Source organism: Perissodus microlepis, chromosome 18 (genome assembly GCF_051167445.1).
Source record: "Perissodus microlepis isolate ML-2025 ecotype Zambia chromosome 18, ASM5116744v1, whole genome shotgun sequence".
Lineage (NCBI taxonomy): Eukaryota > Metazoa > Chordata > Actinopteri > Cichliformes > Cichlidae > Perissodus > Perissodus microlepis.
Window position 1 is genome coordinate 29,774,866 of NC_140478.1, and position 21,531 is coordinate 29,796,396.

The 21,531-nt window shown below is 38.9% G+C and overlaps 2 protein-coding genes across 2 annotated transcripts; both read right to left on the reverse strand.

The window, feature by feature from the left end:
• Positions 1-837: 837 nt before the first annotated feature.
• On the reverse strand, positions 838-11,684 carry LOC146368139 (STARD3 N-terminal-like protein). Its single transcript, XM_084913729.1, has 8 exons — positions 11,485-11,684; positions 4,654-4,731; positions 4,440-4,517; positions 4,052-4,105; positions 3,419-3,536; positions 2,754-2,849; positions 1,808-1,875; positions 838-1,727 (listed from the first exon to the last, which is right to left on the reverse strand). Exons 1-7 carry the CDS (start codon positions 11,635-11,637, stop codon positions 1,811-1,813), a joined length of 642 nt encoding a protein of 213 aa, XP_084769855.1. The 5' UTR covers positions 11,638-11,684; the 3' UTR covers positions 838-1,727; positions 1,808-1,810.
• Positions 11,685-17,710: 6,026 nt separating this feature from the next.
• LOC146368140 (tripartite motif-containing protein 16-like) lies at positions 17,711-19,967 on the reverse strand. The gene has a single exon (XM_084913680.1). The coding sequence runs from the start codon at positions 19,845-19,847 to the stop codon at positions 18,180-18,182; it is 1,668 nt and encodes a 555-aa protein (XP_084769806.1). The 5' UTR covers positions 19,848-19,967; the 3' UTR covers positions 17,711-18,179.
• Positions 19,968-21,531: the final 1,564 nt, after the last annotated feature.

Below are 21,531 nucleotides of genomic sequence, written 5' to 3' on the forward strand. Positions count from 1 at the left end.
GCCACAAAAATTACTAAATAAAAAGTCCCCCCAAAAATTAGTTTGATCTTATTTAATGAATAAAAAATGCATTAAATTAAACAAAGGTTGAGCTGTATTTTATGGATGGAGCATGTTGACAATGCTTGCTTAGCAAAAAACAAACAAAAAAAACCCCCAAAAATTTAATCTAATCTAAACCCAAACTGAGATAAAAATAAAACATTTCAAGACATTGAACTTGGAAAACTAAACTAAAAATAGGGGGTAAATCTTTATTTTTAGTGATCTCTCTACTGATTTTCATAAATGTTCCCTCTGACATTTGGCCTCCATATAACAATAATAATTTAAAAGCCTAAAAGAAACTGAAACTACTAAAAACTAAACTGAAAGAAGAAAATTCACTCTGGAGACTAACTGACACTAAACTGACCTTAAAAAGTCAAAATGGAATGAAAAATAAAAACTAGAAAATTCGAAACTAATAACTCTAGTAAAAGGTCACCTCCGTCTTTTATCTACAGTCCATGTATTCAGTAGCATGTCTTCTTTAAAAATAAGGGTTAATCTTTATTTAATTCAATAAATGTAATTAATATATTACACACAATTAAAATAAAAGTCCCCCATTCAGAGTCTGTTCACCTTAATTAAGAATAGTAATTTGGCTTAAGAAAAATAGAGATGAAAAAGTTTTTTTAAAGGAATATTTTTTTTAATAAACAGCTGACATTACCTGAAACAAACTGATATTTTCACATTTTATTTATTCATAAGGCTAATTTATGTCTAAGTTCTTATTCTGTTGATCTCTTTAAGGTCGACGTTTGACATAAACAATTAAACAAAACCACATAACCTTTAACATTTTAATGATTCTGTTATACAGACGGGCTTTTCTTTAAAAAAGAAAAAAAAGAATAAACATCCACTGAGCTTGCAAAGCATGCATGAAGATATGTACATTTCCATTAGAACGTTTCCCCGCCCGTCACAGCAGCTTTCGAGAGCAGCGTCCCTTCTGTTCAGTGCACTAAACCCAAATCTCCGAGTGTACATGCTGCACGTTTATGGCTCGTTTTCTTTAACACACAATCCTTCACTCGTTTCAAAACAAACAGTATCGTTCACATCTCTATATGTTACCTTAATATTCTTTCATGCACATTTTTAAGACATTGAAGTAATCATAAACATCTCTAAGAGTTTGACTTTCTCTTTCTGCTACAGTCTGGTCTGCAGGCTCAATACTGGCTGAACAATCCTTTCTGTGGCATCCATGAGCTTATTTTCCTTTGCAGTGACACAACCGAAGCATAAGAAAATGATCACAGAATTATAAGTAAACATTATGCTGGAAATAAGACATTAACACTCTGTTTTTTAATTGAAAGTGTATATATATTTTTTTAAGTTTTAAAATGAATGTAATGTTTTGAATTATGGATGGATACTGATAAGGATGTAATGATTTATTTCTGATAAATCTCTTGTAAGGTCTCGAGTTCCTTAAAGGTGGAGAAACAAAACTCATACAGTAACCAGAGTTCATGACACTGAAACTTTTAAGTGGCACTTTCCCGGTCGCGGTGTACGTGCAGAAGGCTGATATCAGAACGTGAGCTGCATTTGTGGATATGAACAAATACAAACTAAAATGGCTGAAGGTGTAAGGCAGAAGTTTTCCCCTCAGTAGCACAACGCTGGAGGACCCAAAAATCCCTCCATGTTCAGGATCGGCGATCCTGTGGAGAAATAAAACAGCACATCAGACTAATACTGTGGATACGAATCCTGACTGACGTCTGTCATTACGTATTCTTACCTGTTAAGTCACTTGTGTAATGAGCCCTTTTTCAGGTTCGTGTTTATCATCCAGCTCCTCGTCAGAGTCTGAGCACGAAAGGGAAATCGGTCAGCGTTTTTATAGAAACACCACAGAAAATTTAGGATGATAAAAGAACGGTGGAGCCAGGATTTTAACTGCCAACCTTCAGATTAGAAGACGACCCCTCTGAACCCGGACGGCTCAGGTATTCATGCCAACTAAATGTATTATCCTTAAAGACATTAATGGCATCTACAACTGCTTAATAGCAGATGATGCCCTTCGCTCTTATTTTGAAAATTCAGCCACTGATAACCAGCCTGACAATTCCTGTCTTGTCAGGTTTCATCATTTTTAAATTTTCTTGTTTATTGACCTGTGTGAAACAACTGAGGCGCGCTTGTCTTAATCCGTCTGCAGGAGGCTGCAGGTTCAAAGCAGCTGCAGGAGTCTGGTGTGAGAATAAACCTTCACTTTTAATTCTTCACATTTTACAGAAACGGGAATTATTTTTGTATTTTGTGTTATCGACTGCAGCTCTGCTTCTGCTCTGGAGAGTGTCTGTGTCTGCAAAGGATGGGCCCACCCATTGTATGGAAGGCTCACTGCAGAGGCAGCTGAGTAATTGAATTATTTTCTAAGCAATAAGATGTCTGCAGATGAAAAAGCTCCTTTCACTGTGCAGTGAAACAAATACTGAAGGAGCTACGCCACTCATTTCTGGGTGTGAAGTGCAAAGCTGGAAATCTAAAAACTCTAATAATAATAATAATAATAATGACAATAAAATGAACTGTATATCTTCATATTTTGTGTCTGTACGCTCATTTAAATGGGAATGAAGAGTCAGAATCATCAGACTGAGCAGTCTGAAGGAGCGACAGCTGAAGCGAGTGTGTCGGGTGTGTTTGGGTTTGTCTGATGTCAGTGGGAGGAAACAGACCTGCCAAAGACTCTGGCGGAGAGTAGAACTGCCCATCAGATAAAGGACCTGGACCCAGGAGAGGAGCCCTACTTGTATCTATGATGGACCGATGTCCTGAAACACAGCAGGATGAAGGAAGCAGGAATAACTGCATCAGCAGGACATCAATGAGGTTAAAATAACATAACAGTGGTGAAATAACTTTCATTTATCAGGTGAGTAAACACATTTGCAGATGTTGTTCATGGCATATAATTATTAATAATTACAGGTAAACTACCTGTGAAATAGCAACAGGAAGCTGATGCATTACGCTTTTTACTCTAACATTATAATAAATAATTATAATATTAACTTCTTATCCCATGATCTTTTATTTGAAATAAAACAACTGAATAAAATTACTCAGTATGTAGCTTTGAATGTTCACCAGCAGGTGGCAGTGTTTCACCAGAGCGTCTGCTGCTGCTCTTTATCGTTTTCTTGTTTCTTTTTCATTCTCCACTCAGAGGCTCTTGAGTCATAGTACTTGTTTTTTCACATTCTTTTGCTAACTTAAAGGAAGGTTTTAAAAGGAACCTGTAAGGTAAACGATCTGTTGACAGAGATCACAGCAGCGACAGCAGCAGTACTGCAACAGTAATGAAGGTGCCTTTTTTATTATTAGCTCAATTGAGACTCACTGTTTTCGTCTTCGATCTCCTGAGGCAGGACCTTGAAGTCGAGCAGCCACGTTTCTATCCAGGCCAGAACGAAGGAGATGATGGGCAGCAGGTACCCAAAGGCCCCCTGACTCAGCAGCTACACAAGAAACACACACGTCCCAATATGAATACGTAATTCTACACAAAGCATACAAAATCTGACCATTTAAAATTTAGAAGGTGCAAAAACAAATATTTATTATTGTTAAGCAGCAGCAATTACAGGTTTTCCTGTACAGGAAGGAGATAGTTTGCTTCACTTCCTTAAATCCTCATGTATGCATCGCCATCGGGGAATATGGAGCAAAGACTGCAGAGGAAAATTAACTCCAACAACAAACTGTCCTCTAAGAGGTTTTTGTGTGTGGACATTGACACCAATACTAAAATAAATAAAGATATTATTAGAAGTAAAAAACTAAAGTCAGTGCAACATTTTTGTTACAAATAATGAAAATATTAGATGTTGTCAGGTTTCTTAGATCAAAGCTTTAAGTACCACCCTGTTTTCTGAGGTGCTGTTAAGGTGTGTGTGTGTGTGTGTGTGTGTGTGTGTGTGTGTGTGTGTGTGTAGGAGTGCAGACAGTTAGGAATTGTAAAGCTTTTTCTTACCTTCGACAAAATGACTTTAGCAATCAGGAAAGCACAGCTGACTGCAGTGGTGATCTGCACAAAGACAGAAAACATCAGAAATGCTCATGCTCTTATTTTTGCTAATATTTTAAACAGAACCCCTTTTACCTGAAAACATCCTCATGTTAATGGTCTTTAACTCTCTAAATATACTGAATATAATGAAGTGAAATGGAAAATCACAGAATCACCCTGTAACAAACACTGATGCCCCCTGATGACATATTTAATGCACAGAAACAAGAATTAGTGCATCCTCCTGCCAGACACTTCACTGTGCACCCAACAATGTGAGCTCTTGCTGGGCAGCGCCCTCTGCTGGCGCAATTACAGAAACACTGTTGTGGCGTACAGCCTTAAAACCTACCGCGATGGCCCACCAGTGACGAAGCTTGCAGACAGCGTAGGCCAGGATGAGGACGGCAAACCTGAAAACTGCCAGCAGCTGAGGGAGGGGAGGAAGGTGAAGGTGGCACAGAAGGAGGAGAGAAACAAAAAGGAAGGAAAAAAATAGTGAAAAAAACCCCACATAAAATAAATGATATAAAGTTGATCATTTAAAGCAAAAGAAAGAACCTTACAAAGATGTCGAAGAAGGAGGCGTGGTAGTCGTAGTGCAGGACTTCTTGTTCCAGCCGATTCTGAATGCCGCCGTTCACCTGACAAACACAAACAGCTCATCATGACAAATACTCTGAATGTTAAAGTTAACCCTGACACAACTGAGGCTAAAATGACCTGAGTGAGGCAGTTATATTTTTTGTTACTAGAGGAATATTTTTTGTAAGTTTATTCCATCTAAAATAATAATCATAAGTTTTAATACAACACAAAAAACATGAGAAGTTGTAGGATTCAAATAAACATTTGGGGTTAGGGCTGTGCGATGACCAAAATCTCATATCCTCATGTAAGACATTTCTCATCCTGATAACGATGTATATGACAAAAAAGGGCTTTTTATGTAAACTCTATGAATCTTGGGCAACCCGACTTGTGTGAAGTGTTTTCAGCTGGGTGTCGTGTACCTGGAGCCGAGTGTTTTGACCGGTGCATGAAACTATATGTGACGGCCACCATGTTCTTTGTATTTATTACACGGCGTGCTGCGAGGAAAAGCCTGTTCTAACGTTTGAGTCTAAGGTTTATTTTGAGCACCTGACGGCTCTTTTTTGCTTCTCATCTGTAAACTCTGTCAACAACCTTTCACGTGATTCTTGCGTAGGTGGTAGAAGAGGTTTGTCGTGTTTGAGTCTGTGGTGGGAACCGGTTTGCGGCATAATTTGCATAGTAGAGTTTTCTGGTCCGTGTCAGACTTTTCATAACCAAATCATGTCCATGCTACAGGGGCCGGCCCTCATTAGGAATAAGGTCCTCGTTTTGTTTCGACTAGTCCTTCTGTTTGGAGCTACCTGGTTCTGCCTCATATTCACTGGCCATGCTGGTATTCTCTGCGCCCCGATGGAAAAACGTTGCCGTAAACAGCTTATTTTGGAAACCACGAAACAAACGATAGCGTACAATTTGAAACGATAGTTTTTTTCATTTCGTCATCGATATATTTCATCATATCGCACAGCGCTATCTTGGGTCATAAAGGACCTTGCTCGGTGACTTCCTCTTGATTTTATGCCTTAAACTGAGAGCTGGCTTGACAACATCAGCAGTGCATCAGTTCTCTAGAACCAACAGGAAATCTGAGGGTGTTGGTGCTATATTTAAAGTCTCACTTCAATAAAACAGCACTCATATCTGCATGTATTAAAAAAGGACATGAAAAATGCAGCGGCAGACAGTTTGCAGACCTCAGCTTCACCTTTGCTTTTGATGACCTCAACAGATTTTTACTTTCTGGCATTTTTTACAGTTCCTCTTCCAAAAATGAAACGCAACTGCATCATTTTCAGTCACTGAAACAATCCTGCTCTCATTTACAGCTTTCACCTTTTTAGACTCTATTTGCAGATCTCCTTTGATGCCTTTTTTTTTTTTTTTTTAAATAATGGGCTCTCCCTCGCTCAATAACACATTTTGCACAATGAGTCACCGCAAGATGCATGACGTTAACCACAGGATGCAGAGGTTAAGCTTACAGATCTGCAGCACTCGCATCATTTCCTAAGCACAGCAGCTGAAAATCTTCCACCCCCACCGGCAACGGATGGAAATCATCCGAGAGGCAGAGGAGGAGGACGAGATAGATCAAGAAGAGTAACTTACAGGAACTATAAATAAAGGAAATGTTATTCTTGTTTCAGAAATATCTGAAAGAAAGACACAAAGAGTCTCACACTTCAAGTTTCTAATCATTTCATGTATAAATCCAGAACAGCTGCTCAAATTTCACCTAAAACTCGTGTTCCTGGTTTTGTTCTTCCTCGTCTTCCTCTCAGATTGTTTCCATCCATCGTTGGTGTTGGTACACTCTGACCTGAATTAGCTAACAATATGTATAACTGGAAAATCCCTGTGCTGCAGTTGTGTCTGTGAATCTTTGCCGTGAACTGATGTTTCTGTGCATCACTCTGAGAAGCAGTGCGAGTCTGTCATTTTTGCAAAATTAAGAAACAGCAACATGAGGTTAGAAAGATAACGTTTAAAGATATTGTGGTTTTAAGCACTGATAAAATGGTTTAAATGTGTTTGTGAGGTTCTGCAAATATACTTCGAGTAAGGTTGTTTAGCAACTGTGAGAAGCTACAACTCAGACGAAGTCGTGAGTATTAACATTAAATTGACAAAAAAAAGGGACTTTTGCTTCATTTACAGTTAAAGCTAAAAGCTGTCAGCGTCAGCTTGTACAGACCTAACAGTGAATAATGTGCTGTCAACTAAACAACAAAATTCAAAACTGAGCTCAATCAAATGTGAAAAATTACCACAGAAATACTGTGTGGGTGAAAAATGAACTTCCTTTTGTTTCAAATGTCTCTGAAATGAATCTCTCTCACACAGTTTCAGATTAGCTCAGTGTGGCTAAGGTTAGCACTGTCAAAGTAAAGCAGCCGATAACCATTTGACTCGAGAGATGCAAACCATGCTCAGCACAGACGAGTGTGGTTTTGCATCTCTTGGGTCAAACGGTTATCAGCTGCTTTACTCTGGCAATCTACTCACACAGCTGCTCTTTTTCTAGATCAAAGTGATAAAGAAATGCGATCTGTCAGTCCCCGCTACAACATCTTAGACTCAACAGCTAAAAACCTTTGTATGTTGGTAAATATGAATTGAAATATGAAATAATTCACTTTACCGACTAAAGAGTGCAGCTAGTTGCACACAAAGCTGGGATCAAGATTTCCCTTCAGAACCATTACTTCTTATACTGGTCTTCGTCACTGTGCTATAATTAATATTTCGATTTATATGAGATGATAATGTATATTTTTATTATCATCCTAAATAGATGTTTGAAAAACTAGGTACATTAAATGAGACTGGAGGATTTCAGCTTTTTGTGTTAGAGGGCTGTGAACTCGACTCCCCTCTGTGATAAACACAGAAGCAAACTAAATGAAAGAGCAGGAACTTGGACTGAAAACACAAAGTACAGGTCTTGCTTGCTAGTTTACTCAGTTTCGTGATCAGCTGCAGTGGCATCATCGGCATGAGTGGAATGAATTGTTAGACAGAAAGTGCCACACTGTTGAAGTCAGTGGCTAAACTCAGCTCTGGAATTTAGCTCTCCAACAACAACACGATCTGCAACATATTCAGAAAGTCTGTATCCAGAGATTCTTTCTAGAACTTCTTTTACGGCGCTTGTACACAAAGAAGCTGCTCCTGACCATCAGAGGGAAGATTAATCAGAGGCCAGAGATTAATAATAACTAATGATTAAATGCAGAGTGGTGTATAAACACCATTAAATTCCAACTGCAGTGCTCTTATGTTGAAGGCTGATTTTTTTAAATCAACAAACTGCCAGCAAAAATACAACATCGACATCCTGAGTTGTCTTTGGTTGGCTGGCAGCTCCAACTTAAATCCAGCCTACATACTAATGCACGCCTCATATTTGAGAAGAAACAATCAGGATAGAAAAATGATTGATTACCTAAATAATCCTGTAGTAACAGGATTATTTTGGAGTCCTATGATTTAATGACATAACTGCTTCATCAACATTAGGCAAGAAAAAAGAAGCATATACTTACTATAATGTGTCAGTCATTGCACAACCAAGACGTCTCAGATGTGGTTTGTATAAAATAAGTTAGTATTGTAATTATGAGCATAATACTGGTATTAACATGGAGCTATTCTACTTATTTTCTGCTACATAAAGATTTTTTGTTGTTACTGACCATTTCTGTTATTTTATTTTGAAACATTATTAAATCAAAAACACTGTTAAAAACAAAAGATTTATATAAAACCCCTCAACATGATCATATGTAGCAAAAGATTTCAATTTGCACCCATTAGTAATGCTGACAGACCTATACTTAGCCTATACTTAGCAGGGTGCGTCACCTTCATCACAGTGTCCAAATGTGTTTTTGAGGCAGAAATTGCAAAAAAATGTATCTTTTCATAGCAAAGGTATTAAAGGCAGTAAAGGTATGAACCCTGTCTGAATGTTGGGGTTTTCTCTCCAATACTGTTGGGTCTTTATCTCATAATTATAAAGCACCTTGAGGCCACTTTACTAACGATATATAAAAAAAACTGAACTGAATTAACACTCAGCACTACTCCTCCAATCAGTCCCATAGCAGCTAGTCAAAACAGAGTAACGTAATAGCCAAAGTGTTCAGTGTTACAGCTGAGAGGAAGGAAGGAAACTTCTTCACAAAAAAATAAAAAAGTCATCAAATTGTTGAGTAAAAACTGCTCAGGATTAAAGTCATGGATGATGAAACGTTCTCCATTTTGAAAGTGAGCAGGTTTGCAGTGCATTTGCAGGGTGCTCTTCTAGTTACACAAAAGAGAACAACTCCGTCTCTCGTGGACAGTTATTTTAGTGCCCGAGGTCAAATGGAGCATTCTGGGAATGTGTGCCGCAGTCAAATCACTTCCTCAATCAGCTGCATGACCTCGATCCACTCGTCCAGCATGCAGGCTGTCCTGCTTCTGCTCGACCTTGACACAATTCACTCCAACTGTAAACGTTGTTTCTCGGTGCACAACTGCTGGCATTTTACAGTTCCAGAGCGATAAAACACAGTAACCTATCATGACTGAGGACGACTGACAATAATGTAACTGCTTCCTCCCGATTAATGGTTAACAGACCTGTTTTTAACAAGTCAAATAAGATAAAATAGTAAAACATGTAAACAGGCAAACTGAGCAGGAACCGTATTAATGTATGCACAAGATTAAAAAACTTTTTTTCTGTAGTTCATAAACTCTGTTTGTTTGTGGTATCTAAATGCACCCTTACAGGAATACGTTTGATAATTCTGCTGACTTTATCCATCTCTTATCGTGATGGCATTTTAGTAACATTTTTTACTAAATGTTCCTTCCGGCTTTTTTCAGATGTGACATTTACAGAAAAAGCAACAACGCTGAGTAACATCTTCAAAAAGGAGAGAGACAGAGTCCACTCGGCTTAATTAATGATTGCTGCCATCTAAGAAGATAAACGTGTTCAGAATAAATTAAAACTTTCAGTCAAATACTGTAAACAGTTCAGAGTCCTGGAGGATACAAACACTGTTCCAACATGCTGGACACTTCAATACTGCAGCACGAGCCTGTAAATTCTCCATTAGTTTAAATCAGCAGACCCTGAGATCACGGTTCAAAGCAGAAAAAACAAAGATCGGCACCCTGCACATACTGCAGCATTTCAGTAACTAAAAACCAGAAAAGTTCCTGCAAGAGCTCCTCCTAAACTGCCACCATGATAAAAGAATAGAAACAAACAGATGTATGTTTTTGTTTTTATCTGGATGGGTTAACAACACTGCCGTTTGGGATGTTAAAGACAAGAAATTCTTTCCTTTTAAAACAAAGCATGGATGTAATTTGATAAAGTTAGTTAGCTTTCTAACACTCCACCTAACTGGACTGAAGCCCTCAACAGAGTCCATCTGCAGAACCTGCACCATGTCAAGAACTGGCTTCTGTACCTCTATATGAAGCTCACCAAGAGCAGAACGAGGATAGCTGTCGCAAACTGATGTGTAAGACGGTGGATTTGGAGCTCAACCACCACTGGATGAGATACTCACTGAAAAGGCAGCTGGTTTTATTACTCAATGATTTGTTGTTACAAAGATAAAAATTGTGAACAGGAAGAAGTAATGGTATTACTTCTCCCTTGTCACAAGAAGTCATCACAGCAGGTAGATGCCTTTCCTGAACCAAACCCAATGGGATAAGCGTCTCCTTCTGGGATCTTTCACCTGGTAGGCGAACCACTGTAAACCACGATACCAACTAAACCACTTGATAGTTTAGTTAAGAAAAAGTCTGTACAGATAAGGAACGTGCATTCTTCACCAGCTTTAAACCTTTGTTCACATGTAATGCCATATTCCACACTTTGCTATCAGTTGTGTACAAATCGGTGGCTACTCATGAGTTCCTCTGAACTTTCATACAACTGAGCTCAACAAACAATAACTGTCAGTCAGCAGAGGAAACTCATTTTTCCTCCAAAGTGATTCAGTGCATCAGAAATCTACGGTGTGTTTATTTTTGTTATTCAGTTCATCTGTGCCATATCGGACCGCAAGACCCTACAGCGGATAGTGGGAACAGCAGAGAAGATCATCGGAGTCTCTCTCCCCTCTATTGAGGACATCTACACTACACGCTGTATTCGCAAAGCCACCAGCATTGTGGCCGATCGGCTGGTCCTGGAGGAACGTTGTTTCGTTTCACTGTGAACTAAATGTATATGGTTGAAGTGACAATAAAAGCCAACTTGAAATTGAACTTGTGCGTCAAGCTGACTGCTGTTAATCGTACCGATCAGGCACAAAAGTAAAAGCAGATAGGAATGATGCTGTCAATCCGAAAGTCCACCACAAGCTGAAAGAAACAACTCTAAATGCTCTAAAAGAACAATAAATGTTTTTCCACAAAAAAGCAAAACCAAAGGCTCTGAGCCTGGCCTTTTAACGGCTTCACCTACTTTGGAGTTTTTTAAAAACTTCAATACTAGCGTTTTATCTTTCCTGACTTTGTTTAACTTTACTTTTAAATAACCCTTTAATCTCTGGGAAATAATAAAATCATCTTCAGTTTTAGTTTTTTCTTGAGCAAAATACATAGAAGACAGCAGATGCATCCAATAAATTTCTCCCGAGTAGGCTGACTCAGTCAAAAAGGCTCACTGTCTGGTGATACATCTTAATCTCGTGTGGTTTTACATTGCTGTAAAAACTTTATTACTACAGATATCTAATAAAAAAACAAAACTGCTGTCACAGCCACTACAAACACAGACTTACATTGAGTTCTATGATCCAGAGCATGGTGATGAACAAGAGGTCAAAGGTGACAAAGAGGCAGAAAGTCCTCCTCACATCCGAGATGCATTTCTTCTCTCCGATGTCGTACGCCTCCAATCTCACAGAAACGGCCGGGGAGTTGACAGACCCCATGCCTGTTCTGACAGGGATCTGTGAGTAGCTACCGCTGCTCTTATATGCATTCCTGTTATTTGGTGGTGGGGGCAAAAAAAAAAAAAGAGAGCCTCTGTACCCGAGTCTTGGGTACAGCCTGAGCTCTGTGTTCTTTTGAGCTGAAATGGAGAGGCTTTGATCAGTGGATGAGCTCGATGGCGGTTCACTGTCACCTGGATCATGATTGGATGCTCATGTTTATAGTTTTATCTTTCTTTGTAAAGTCAGCTGTTCTGCTGCTCTGTATGTGATTGGTCAGATGCCCCCAACGCCACCCCTTTCATGTAAACAGGCTAGTAGCTAAAATGGGAAACCCTGGGTTACCTTATAGAGTTGATAACTAGCGTCATGTGATCACTTAGTCTGATTGACAATGTTGGGATAAGTTAATCAAGATAACAGAAAGATTTCTTGAGTATGATGAACAATGAATTTAACTCCTAAATATGACTTCCTAACACAGAATGTGATGACGTCATACGCTTTGTACTTTGATGTGTGGTGATTGGAAGTGTCTGTGTGGTGCAGCCTGGACAGACCAGACCAGCTGCACCACACAGACACTTCAAACCTCACCCGAGGACAAAAAGCACAAGAACAACAACAAAAAAAGAAAGAAAACAAACCTTAGAAACATGCAGGGTTACAGGAGAAGCCAGTCGTGCAGAGGTGAGCCTGTGCGAGTCTGAATTTAACTCCTATTTATGACTTCCTACCAAAGAATGATGATGGGAGAATTTGGATTTATTTATTAACAGATTTATTACGCATTAGTTTTATGGGTCTGTTCCACTTAAGGTCAGATTGGTGTCTATGAACCAAAATGAGTTTCACACCAAGACTAAACTCGTGTCATGGTTTGCATTATGCAGTGGTTACAGTGGTGACACTTATTAGACTCTGAAGTCTGTGCACCAGTTTTTCAGGGTCCTGTAGGTGCAATTGTTGCGACCACTGTAAATGTGACACCATCACAGAAAAATTGTATAAAATCAGAAGAAGAAAGAGAACTCTAATATGATGGCTGCACACCAGCTGGATCATTATAACAACATCACATCACATGAGTAACTTCAACATGACGAGACTTCAAGGACTCCAACAATGTTCATACAGTGAGGATAAATAATGTTTTTTATTATTTATTATAAAAAGGACACAATATAGATATATAAAATGCAGCCAGAACTCCAATAACTAACATGTCCATTAATTTGACACGTTGGTTTATATATAATTTCTTTTTCTCTCTTAGCTTTTCAGCTCCACATTTTTGCCATTTCTTCCACACTCAACTCTTTTCTACAAGCTGAGCACACAGTGAAGGTAGGGGAGGGCTGGTGGCATTAAGAGATTTGATTGGGCAATCTAGGGGCCAGTTAGTTCTTTCCTTTGGTGAAAGTTGGGCTCTTCAATTCAGCATGGTACAACTCCAAAGATTCTGCAACATCAAACCCTCTGTCTGCTAATATTACATCCAGTTACAAGATGAGCTTCCCGACCCCCTGAACTACGGATGCCCTACATGACTGTTAGGACAACTTATGTATTGCAAGTATGCAGTACTAAGAATAACTTGATGTTTCTGACTTTGCATTATGAATTGTTTACCCACTGACAAACATTTCAAGTTCTACTAAATTAAAAAACAATTTGTGGTAACCTGATTATGATTCAAAAAGAATAATTAACAACACAGAACTGGAGAAACTTTCCAACAACTTGAAGTGCAAAAACACTGAGGTGCAGATGTTAAAGCAGCAACTAGAGAAAACAAACAAAGACCTGCAGTGTACACTTCAAGAACTCGAGAGAAGTCAGCAGCTACAAGACGCACACAACAAATTACAACACAGTTATACAGAGATGCACGAGGCAAAGCTTATGCAGGAGGCCAAATGTAAAGAACTGAAAGAAAGGCTCGAAGAAAAACAAGCCAAATTAGAAGAAGTGGAGACAACATGCAGGAAACTCGAGAAGGAAAATACACAAACAATTGATGAGTTACGAACCCTCATCCTAGAGAAAAAAGTGCTCGTGGAAAAGATGATGGAAAAGAAGAAAAAACGCTTCCGCTTCTTCTGGAGAAAGAGCACTCCTGCTTTTTCTACTTTTTCTACTTTTCCTTCTGCTGATGTCACCCCGTCTTCCTCCTCCACCGTTGCATCGTAATTTTCACCTTAACTCCTAACACCTGTCCCATCTCCCCCCCCCACCCCTTTCTCTTTCACCCTCACCCCCCAACCAGTCCCGACAGTTGACTGCCCCCTCTAGAGCCTGGTTCTGTCATAGGTTTCTTCCTTTAAAGGGAGTTGTTCCTATCCACTGTCGCACCCAGTGCTTGCTCAGAGGGCATAGTTGGGGTTCTCTCTCCTCTATCTCTTTCCTCCTTTCTATCCCTTTCCTTTACCCTCTTCTTTACCCCCCACCCCTCCCCCCTTTTCTATTCCCCCGCTTTTCTATTTCCTTAATAATTTAATAATAAACACAATTGGCTACATTTTAAATGTGTCTGATCAACGTCTTCATTCAAGAATGAATTGTCTTTCTCACGGAGTCATGTGTATTTTGTGTTTTCCTCGGGCTGGTGATCCCCGCGGTCGTTCAGCCCCGGAGTCCAGAGTTTTAGTGTTTTAATCACATTTAGTGTTACATTTCAGATCACCACAATAGGATATCCATAATTTAGGATTCAGGCATTTGTTTTAGTTCAATATCGTAATCATTCTATGACTGAGTAGTTTACAGAACCTTCAGTCTGCAGCAATAACTTCTGTTGGAGCTATTTGTTCTTATTTTTTATTATTTTGAAATCAGTTAAAGTTTGTTGTTAGTTTACTTATATGTTGGGGTTTATTTACAAGTTTATTTGTAGGTTAATATTTCTTTCAATGTTTTGTTTGTTTGATGTTACCTTGTTAAATTAGTCAGTAAAAGCTGTAGGGCCATTTTGTTTCTATAAATAAAGACACTGGTATAGGACCAGCATGCACTGGGGTGAGCCTATGGTTTTTTTACTAGAGCAGGAGAAGCAGCAGGAAGTAACTAAAAATGGATCTTGTTATTGCTTGCCAAACTGGATAAAATAAACCATAAAAACGCAACTTTAAAGTTTGGACAGTGGACTTCTTTTGCCTGCGTACGAAATATTATCTCAGTGCAGCAGTGGCTTGTGGACCTTTAACTGTGGGATGTTTGGTTTGTCAAACAAAAGGAATTGCCACTACAAAAAGTAAAAAACCTGCCCGTGGACAAAGGAATAATCCTTCATTAATGGATATGTTGGATATATGGATTTCAAGGATCACCGTCGAACTCGAATAAAAGTTACTGGATCGTCTGTAAGTACTCCAGACGGATTTGATGTTGAAGCCTGGATCAACATGTCACTCGTTCATCAAAGCTGGTGAGTGATAATATTGTTTAAGCCGTAAAGGAAAACGGTGAAGCTATTGGAGTTTAAAGACATTATTTCACTACAAAGACTGATGAACTGAGTTTTGATGTACTAAATTTGTGCATAATAGGATGACTAATTGAAACATGCCAACGCCCTCTGTGGAAATGTTTGTTCACTGCAATCATGTTTGCGCTTTATGCTATGGATTCTCAGTGTGCTGTGCATCTTTATAATGTTTGAAATAATCCAAGAGGACAATAAAAATGTCGGATATTAAGAGTAAACAAGAGAGTAAACAAGAGGATGACACTCAGATGCAAGCAGAGAAAAGAAGCATCAAATTTACGCCAAAAGGTTTGGATTTGTATATAAAGACATGCCAAGAAAAGCGGAGTTCAATGTGTAAGCAAGCATCTAAGTACATGGCGAAAATTTAATGACCTCACATGAGAAGGTTAAGGAAGTGTCTTCGGAATTTGGGAAGTTTATTAAATGCTATCAAGATGCAAACGCTTTGCAAGAATCCTTTTTAAGTTTGCCACTGCCAGAAGATGAAGTGAAAAGGCAAAGCGCACATTTTCAGTCTAAGGTGACAGCATTCTCTGTTTTTATGGACAAAGTAAAGGTTTGGTTGCAGCAAGCAGGCGAGCCGTATACTGAACAAAGCAATACTGCTCTTAATGATCAAGCTGTTGAAAGTTTGGATGAAATAAATCCTGAAGACAGTGTCTCTAATATCTCAAGTGTAAAGCCACCTTCGAAAACATTGTCACAGCAAAGTCGAATTTCATCAACATCTTCCGCACGCATTAAAGCTGCGGCTGACAAGGCAGCGCTCATGGAGCGACTCGCTGCATTAAAGAAAAACATTCTATTGAAGCGCAAGAGGAAAAACTGAGAAAAGAAAAGGAGAAATTATCCTTGGAAACAGAGTTGGCAGCAACTAAGGCAAAGCTTCGTGTCTTAAAAATAAACTGAGTTTGTAGCTCTGAGCGTTCTGATGGAATGAACTCTTATTTTGAAAGAGGGCACGTACAAGAAGCGCCTAATTTAAATCCTTGTGCTGATACATTTGTTCCGGCAGAAAGAGATTACTCTGGTACAAATTCTGCATCTGAATCACAAGTAATCATACCTAGACAAAGTCAAAACCAACATCAGGTGGATGAGGTGATGGTAAAAGTTGATGATTCAGCTCAAGTGACGCAGCAAACACAGCCTCAGTCTCCTACTTTGACTGAGAATTGCACGAAGGAGATTGTCAATATTATGCAAAAACAAAATGACATCACTACTTTGCTTGTAAAACAAAACTTATCTTCTGTCCTTCCAGCTAGAAACATCCCTATGTTTGATGGAGACCCTTTACAGTACAGATCATTTATGAATGCCTTTGAAAATGGAGTGGAAGCTAAAACTGATAACTGGAGCGACTGTTTGCATTTTTTAGAGCAGTTCACTAGGGGGCAGCCTAAAGACTTGGTGCATAGTTGTCAGCATTTACCTCCTGAGCAGGGCTATTCCACAGCCAGATATCTTCTTGAAGAACATTTTGGGAACGGAAATAAAATTGCCTCTGCATAGATGGAGAGGATTGTGAGTTGGGCACCTATTAAAAGTGAGGATGTGAAAGGTCTACAGTCATTCTCTCTTTTTCTTCAAGGATGTTCGAATCCAACACAGCAAGTTGTTTATATGAAGGAGTTGGATTTGCCCTCAAATATGAGAATGATTGTTATGAAACTTCCATACAAATTGAGGGAAAAATGGAGAGTTGTTGCCTATGAACTGCAGGAACAAAATGGTCACAGAGCAGTGTTCACTGATCTGGTTGCCTTCATAATAAAACAGGTGAAAGTAGCATAAGATCCAGTGTTTGGCAACATCCAAGACTCACAATCTGGAAGCAGCTTTAAAGTTTCAAGTTCCACCAAGCAAAGAAAAAAGGGAAGTAGTTTTGCCACTAATGTCAGTACGGTTCCAGGAGTCAAAACTCAATCAACTGGAAGCAGAACAAATTCCACTGTTCTGCATAGTTGTTTGTTTTGTTCACACAGCAGTCATTTACTAGAGAATTGTAAGCAGTTTAAAGCTAAAATGCATCGAGATAAGTTGACTTTTATCAAGGAAAGGGGAATTTGTTTTGGTTGTTTAAAAGTTGGTCACATAAGCAAAGACTGTAGGAGTCGTTTGAGACACAGCAGCTGAGCAAATGATCATTTCATGCTGAAGACATCCTCAGACAGAATTAAATACATACATAAACACAGCCTGGTGCCAATAACACAGCTAATGACACTGCTGTATCACTGGCTTTACTGATTAAAGACCATATCTGAAGGAAATCTTTCAACACAACAGAAAGTGACCTTTTAAACCTGCGACACTGATGCTGCATTCAAGGACCATTAAAAACATCTGAAAGGACTTAAGAACATGAAGAAAATGTGACTTGTTTCTCTGTAATGAAGCTGTTTTAGTGAAGAAAGTTGAAAGGTCACAGAGCGACTGCTGAATCTTCTGCTCTAAACATGAACTCTGAACTTTGTGATGCTTCAGGAGGAAAACTGCTTCAGTTATTCTCTCAGATTAGTTTCATATTTTCTGCATCAGATTTGAGTGAGATCCTGGAATGAAGACAGAAGAAAAGACTTTGTTCAAAGTTTGATTTATAGTCAAACCTTCCAGTTTATTCACACAATAAAACATCAACACAATATATGAATTCATTCATTAAAATCACAGTTTTTCCTCATTTCTTTGATGATTTTGACAAAAACAAACACAAACACACACACATGGTCTGCCATACTCATGAAGAGAAATGTCGACATTTTTCAATACAAATATTCCAGAAACATTTAGAGGATAGAGAAGTTTACATTTTCATGTGGAGAAATATTTTAGTAAATCAAAATGATGATGAGCAGTGATAGCCTCCATAAACAGTCACAGGAAAGATCTCCTTTAAAAACTCAGAAACATCAAGAGAACAACTAGAAGATGTGGAGGTACCACCCATAATGTTTGACTGACAGCTGATCTCTGTGCAGAAATGATGGAGAGAAAATAAAATGAAACTAAAATACAGATTTAAACCCACAATATGAAAGACTTCAGTCTATTTCACTTTAATCAACTCAGCAGTGGCTCCATAATCATAAACCCTCAGTCCAGCATAGAGCGGCTGAGTGAATGTGGTCTGGACTCTGTGGAGGAGAGTCATGGTTTCAGAGACGCTGTAGAAGGACAAAATACCTGCTCTGTGATCCAGGTACACTCCTACTCTGGAGGAACGAGGACCTGAGACAGGAGTTTGGATGTTGTTGTACCGAAATGTATAACTGTTGTTGTTACAATCTAATGACCAAGATTTGCCATTCCATCCAAAAACACATTCATTACCCCCTCCTTTTCTGCTGATATTCTTGTATGCGACTGCTACATAAACTCCTCCCCCTCTCCACTCCACCTCCCAGTAGCAACGTCCAGTCAGACTCTCTCTACTCAGGACCTGAAACCAGTCAGTGAATCTGTCTGGATGATCAGAATAAGACTGTTGTTGATTCATTAATGTTGCTTTTCTGTTCCCCTCTGATAATAACAGCTTTTTGTGTGCTGTGTTTGGATCCAGTGTGATTTCACATGAACATTTTAAGAATCCAGCTCTGGTCTTTGGCTCTGCTTGTGGATCTGACAGTAAAACATCCACTTCAGTGACTGTCAGTGAGATGTTTGTCCATTCCTCTCTCAGAATGTCCTGTAGTTTATCTCTGACCTCTGACACAGCTGCTGTCACATCCTCAAAGTAGCTCAGAGGACGGATATTGATGCTGGATGAGCCTGTAGACTCACTGAGTGCTGACAGTGAGGGGTAGTTGTGTAGAAACTGGATGTGATCCTCTGTGTGTGAGAGCTGCTTCAGCTCAGCATCTTTCCTCTTCAGCTCAGTGATCTCCTGCTCCAGCTTCTCCTGAAGCTCTTTGACTCGACTCACTTCAGTTTCCTGCTGGGATCTGATCTGCTGCTTCACATCAGAGCTTCTTTTCTGGATGAGATGGATCAGCTCAGTGAAGATCTTCTCACTGTGCTCCACTGTTTGATAAGCAGACTGATTGATGGCCTCCACCTCCTGTTGAAGCAGCTTCACATCTTTCTCTCTGTCCTGGATTCTCTGCTGGATGTTTTGTCGACTCACCTCCAGCTCTCTCTGCCTCTCAGTCCTTTCTGCTGCAGCTGAGACTGTGTCGTGGCCTTTATGTTCATCCACAGGGCAGAGATAACAGATACTCTGCTGATCAGTACGGCAGAACATCTTCATCACCTCATCATGACGAGAGCAGATGTTCTCCTGGAGCTTCTTGGAGGGCTCCACCAGCTTGTGTTTCTTGAATGTAGGTGAATCATAATGAGTCTGAAGGTGTTTCTCACAGTAAGATGCCAGACAGACTAAACAGGACTTGAAGGCTTTCATTTTTCTTCCAGTGCAGAAATCACAGGCCACATCTTCAGGTCCAGCATAGCAGTGATCAGCAGGAGCAGCTTGGAGTCCAGTCTTCTTCAGCTCCTCCACTAAATCTTCCACTAATATGTTTTTCACCAGGACAGGCCTCGCTGTGAAAGTCTGTCTGCACTGAGGGCAGCTGTAGATTTTCTTCTTTTCCTCTTCATCCCAGAAGCTTTTAATACAGTTCATGCAGTAGCTGTGTCCACAGGGAATAGTCACCGGATCCTTCAGTAGATCCAAACAGACTGAACAGCAGAATTTTGTTTGATCCATTTGATTCATGTGCTGTGCCGTTTCACCGTCTCTCAGTGACTGTCAGACAGTTTCACTTCCTCTGAACAGAAACAACCTCTGTGCTCTGAAGGGAAACAGATCTCTGCTCTTGTTCACCTCCTACAGGAAATGAGGCTCACTAGCAACTGCATTTACACCATGTTGTTTAGACCCATCCTGATACAGACACATCTGTGAAGGGAGGCGCTAAAGAAATATTCTTACAGAGCAACCAAGAGCCAATCACATGATGCAGGGTGTGGTATGTTTGGTTACAACATGCAGTAACAAGTCTGACCCAGTTAAAGTTTAATAGTTTATCTTTTCTTGGTCCTTTGAAATGTGACAGTCAACACTCAGCGAGTTCATTTTATATTTTAGAAAGTTCGCCAAAGTTTAGGATGCTGTGATGAATAAAAATAAATGACACTTTATATTTTGACATTTTCTAATCTTAGTTCATTCTCACACTTACAGAATGATGCATGGGAACAACTGACTCCACTAAATCAAACCTATGTTCAAATGAGATTATGATCATTAAATAGTAACAAATATGTACATTTAGCAATAACAAATGCAGATCGGTCCACAGTGTTTAAAAAAACAAACAAACAAACAAACATTATTTTGTAGTTTTTCCTGTGTACACAGTCACTGTGGATTTTCAATGAAAACATCAAGATGTGCTTGAAATGCAAACTTTCAAGTTTAATTAAAGGTTTTAGTAAAATTTTGCCTGAACTGTTTAGTAATTTTTCACAAAGTGTCCATGTCAGTAATTCATTCAATTGTATTTTGTTCTTAAACTGATCCAGTAAATGTAACTTTTTCTCACCTACTTAATCGAGTATTTTAGTTGTTTAACTGTCATTATAACTAAACTGAGCATCCAAAGCTTTTCTCACTGCAGTTTTGTTGTGCAGTTATAGCAGCACTTTGAATCATCCACAGTTTTATAGAACTGTCTGTTGAATTGTTGTTTTGTTTGGTGCGATGGTTCATTTATTTAAATAATTGATGATAATTTGATATATTTGATTATTTATTACAGGTGCAAACAATTCATTTCTTCATGGTGCAAATATATAGTAGACTCAGGAGTTTAACTCAGTTTTCTTGGCCTTTGTTTATCGTTCATTTAAAATCTTAATGGGTAAAGATCATCATAATTACATATGAAATTATATGTACAAATTATATGTTCCATTACACTATTAACAGCACATATTATACAGCAAACATCAGATTCATGGATGGAGCCAGAGGCTGAATGACTGTTCAGTCCTCTTTAGGAAACAATCTTCATATGATGACAAACACGACAACAATCAGCTGTCAAACTGTACAAGAAGTTCACAGTAATGTAAAAGAAGTTATATCACTTTATTTTTAAATGTACGCACTCAGGGTCAGGACTGAAGACACTGATCGAGAAAATACTCTAAATATAAATATTCACCTAAACATTCAAAATTATTCAATTGCATGAAAAGAAATATGAACTCTCTACAATACTGGCTTCTGATTGGTTGAAAAAGCAGGTGCTGAACTTCAGAAGAGCTAAACCTGCAAAACTGTGTAAAACCAGAGTGGATGCTGCCCTCTGACCTTTCAGAAGTACGATCTTTTTATGAAGACACAGAGGCAGAGTTATTATTCATCACTTTAAAGATGATATTCGTTATATGTT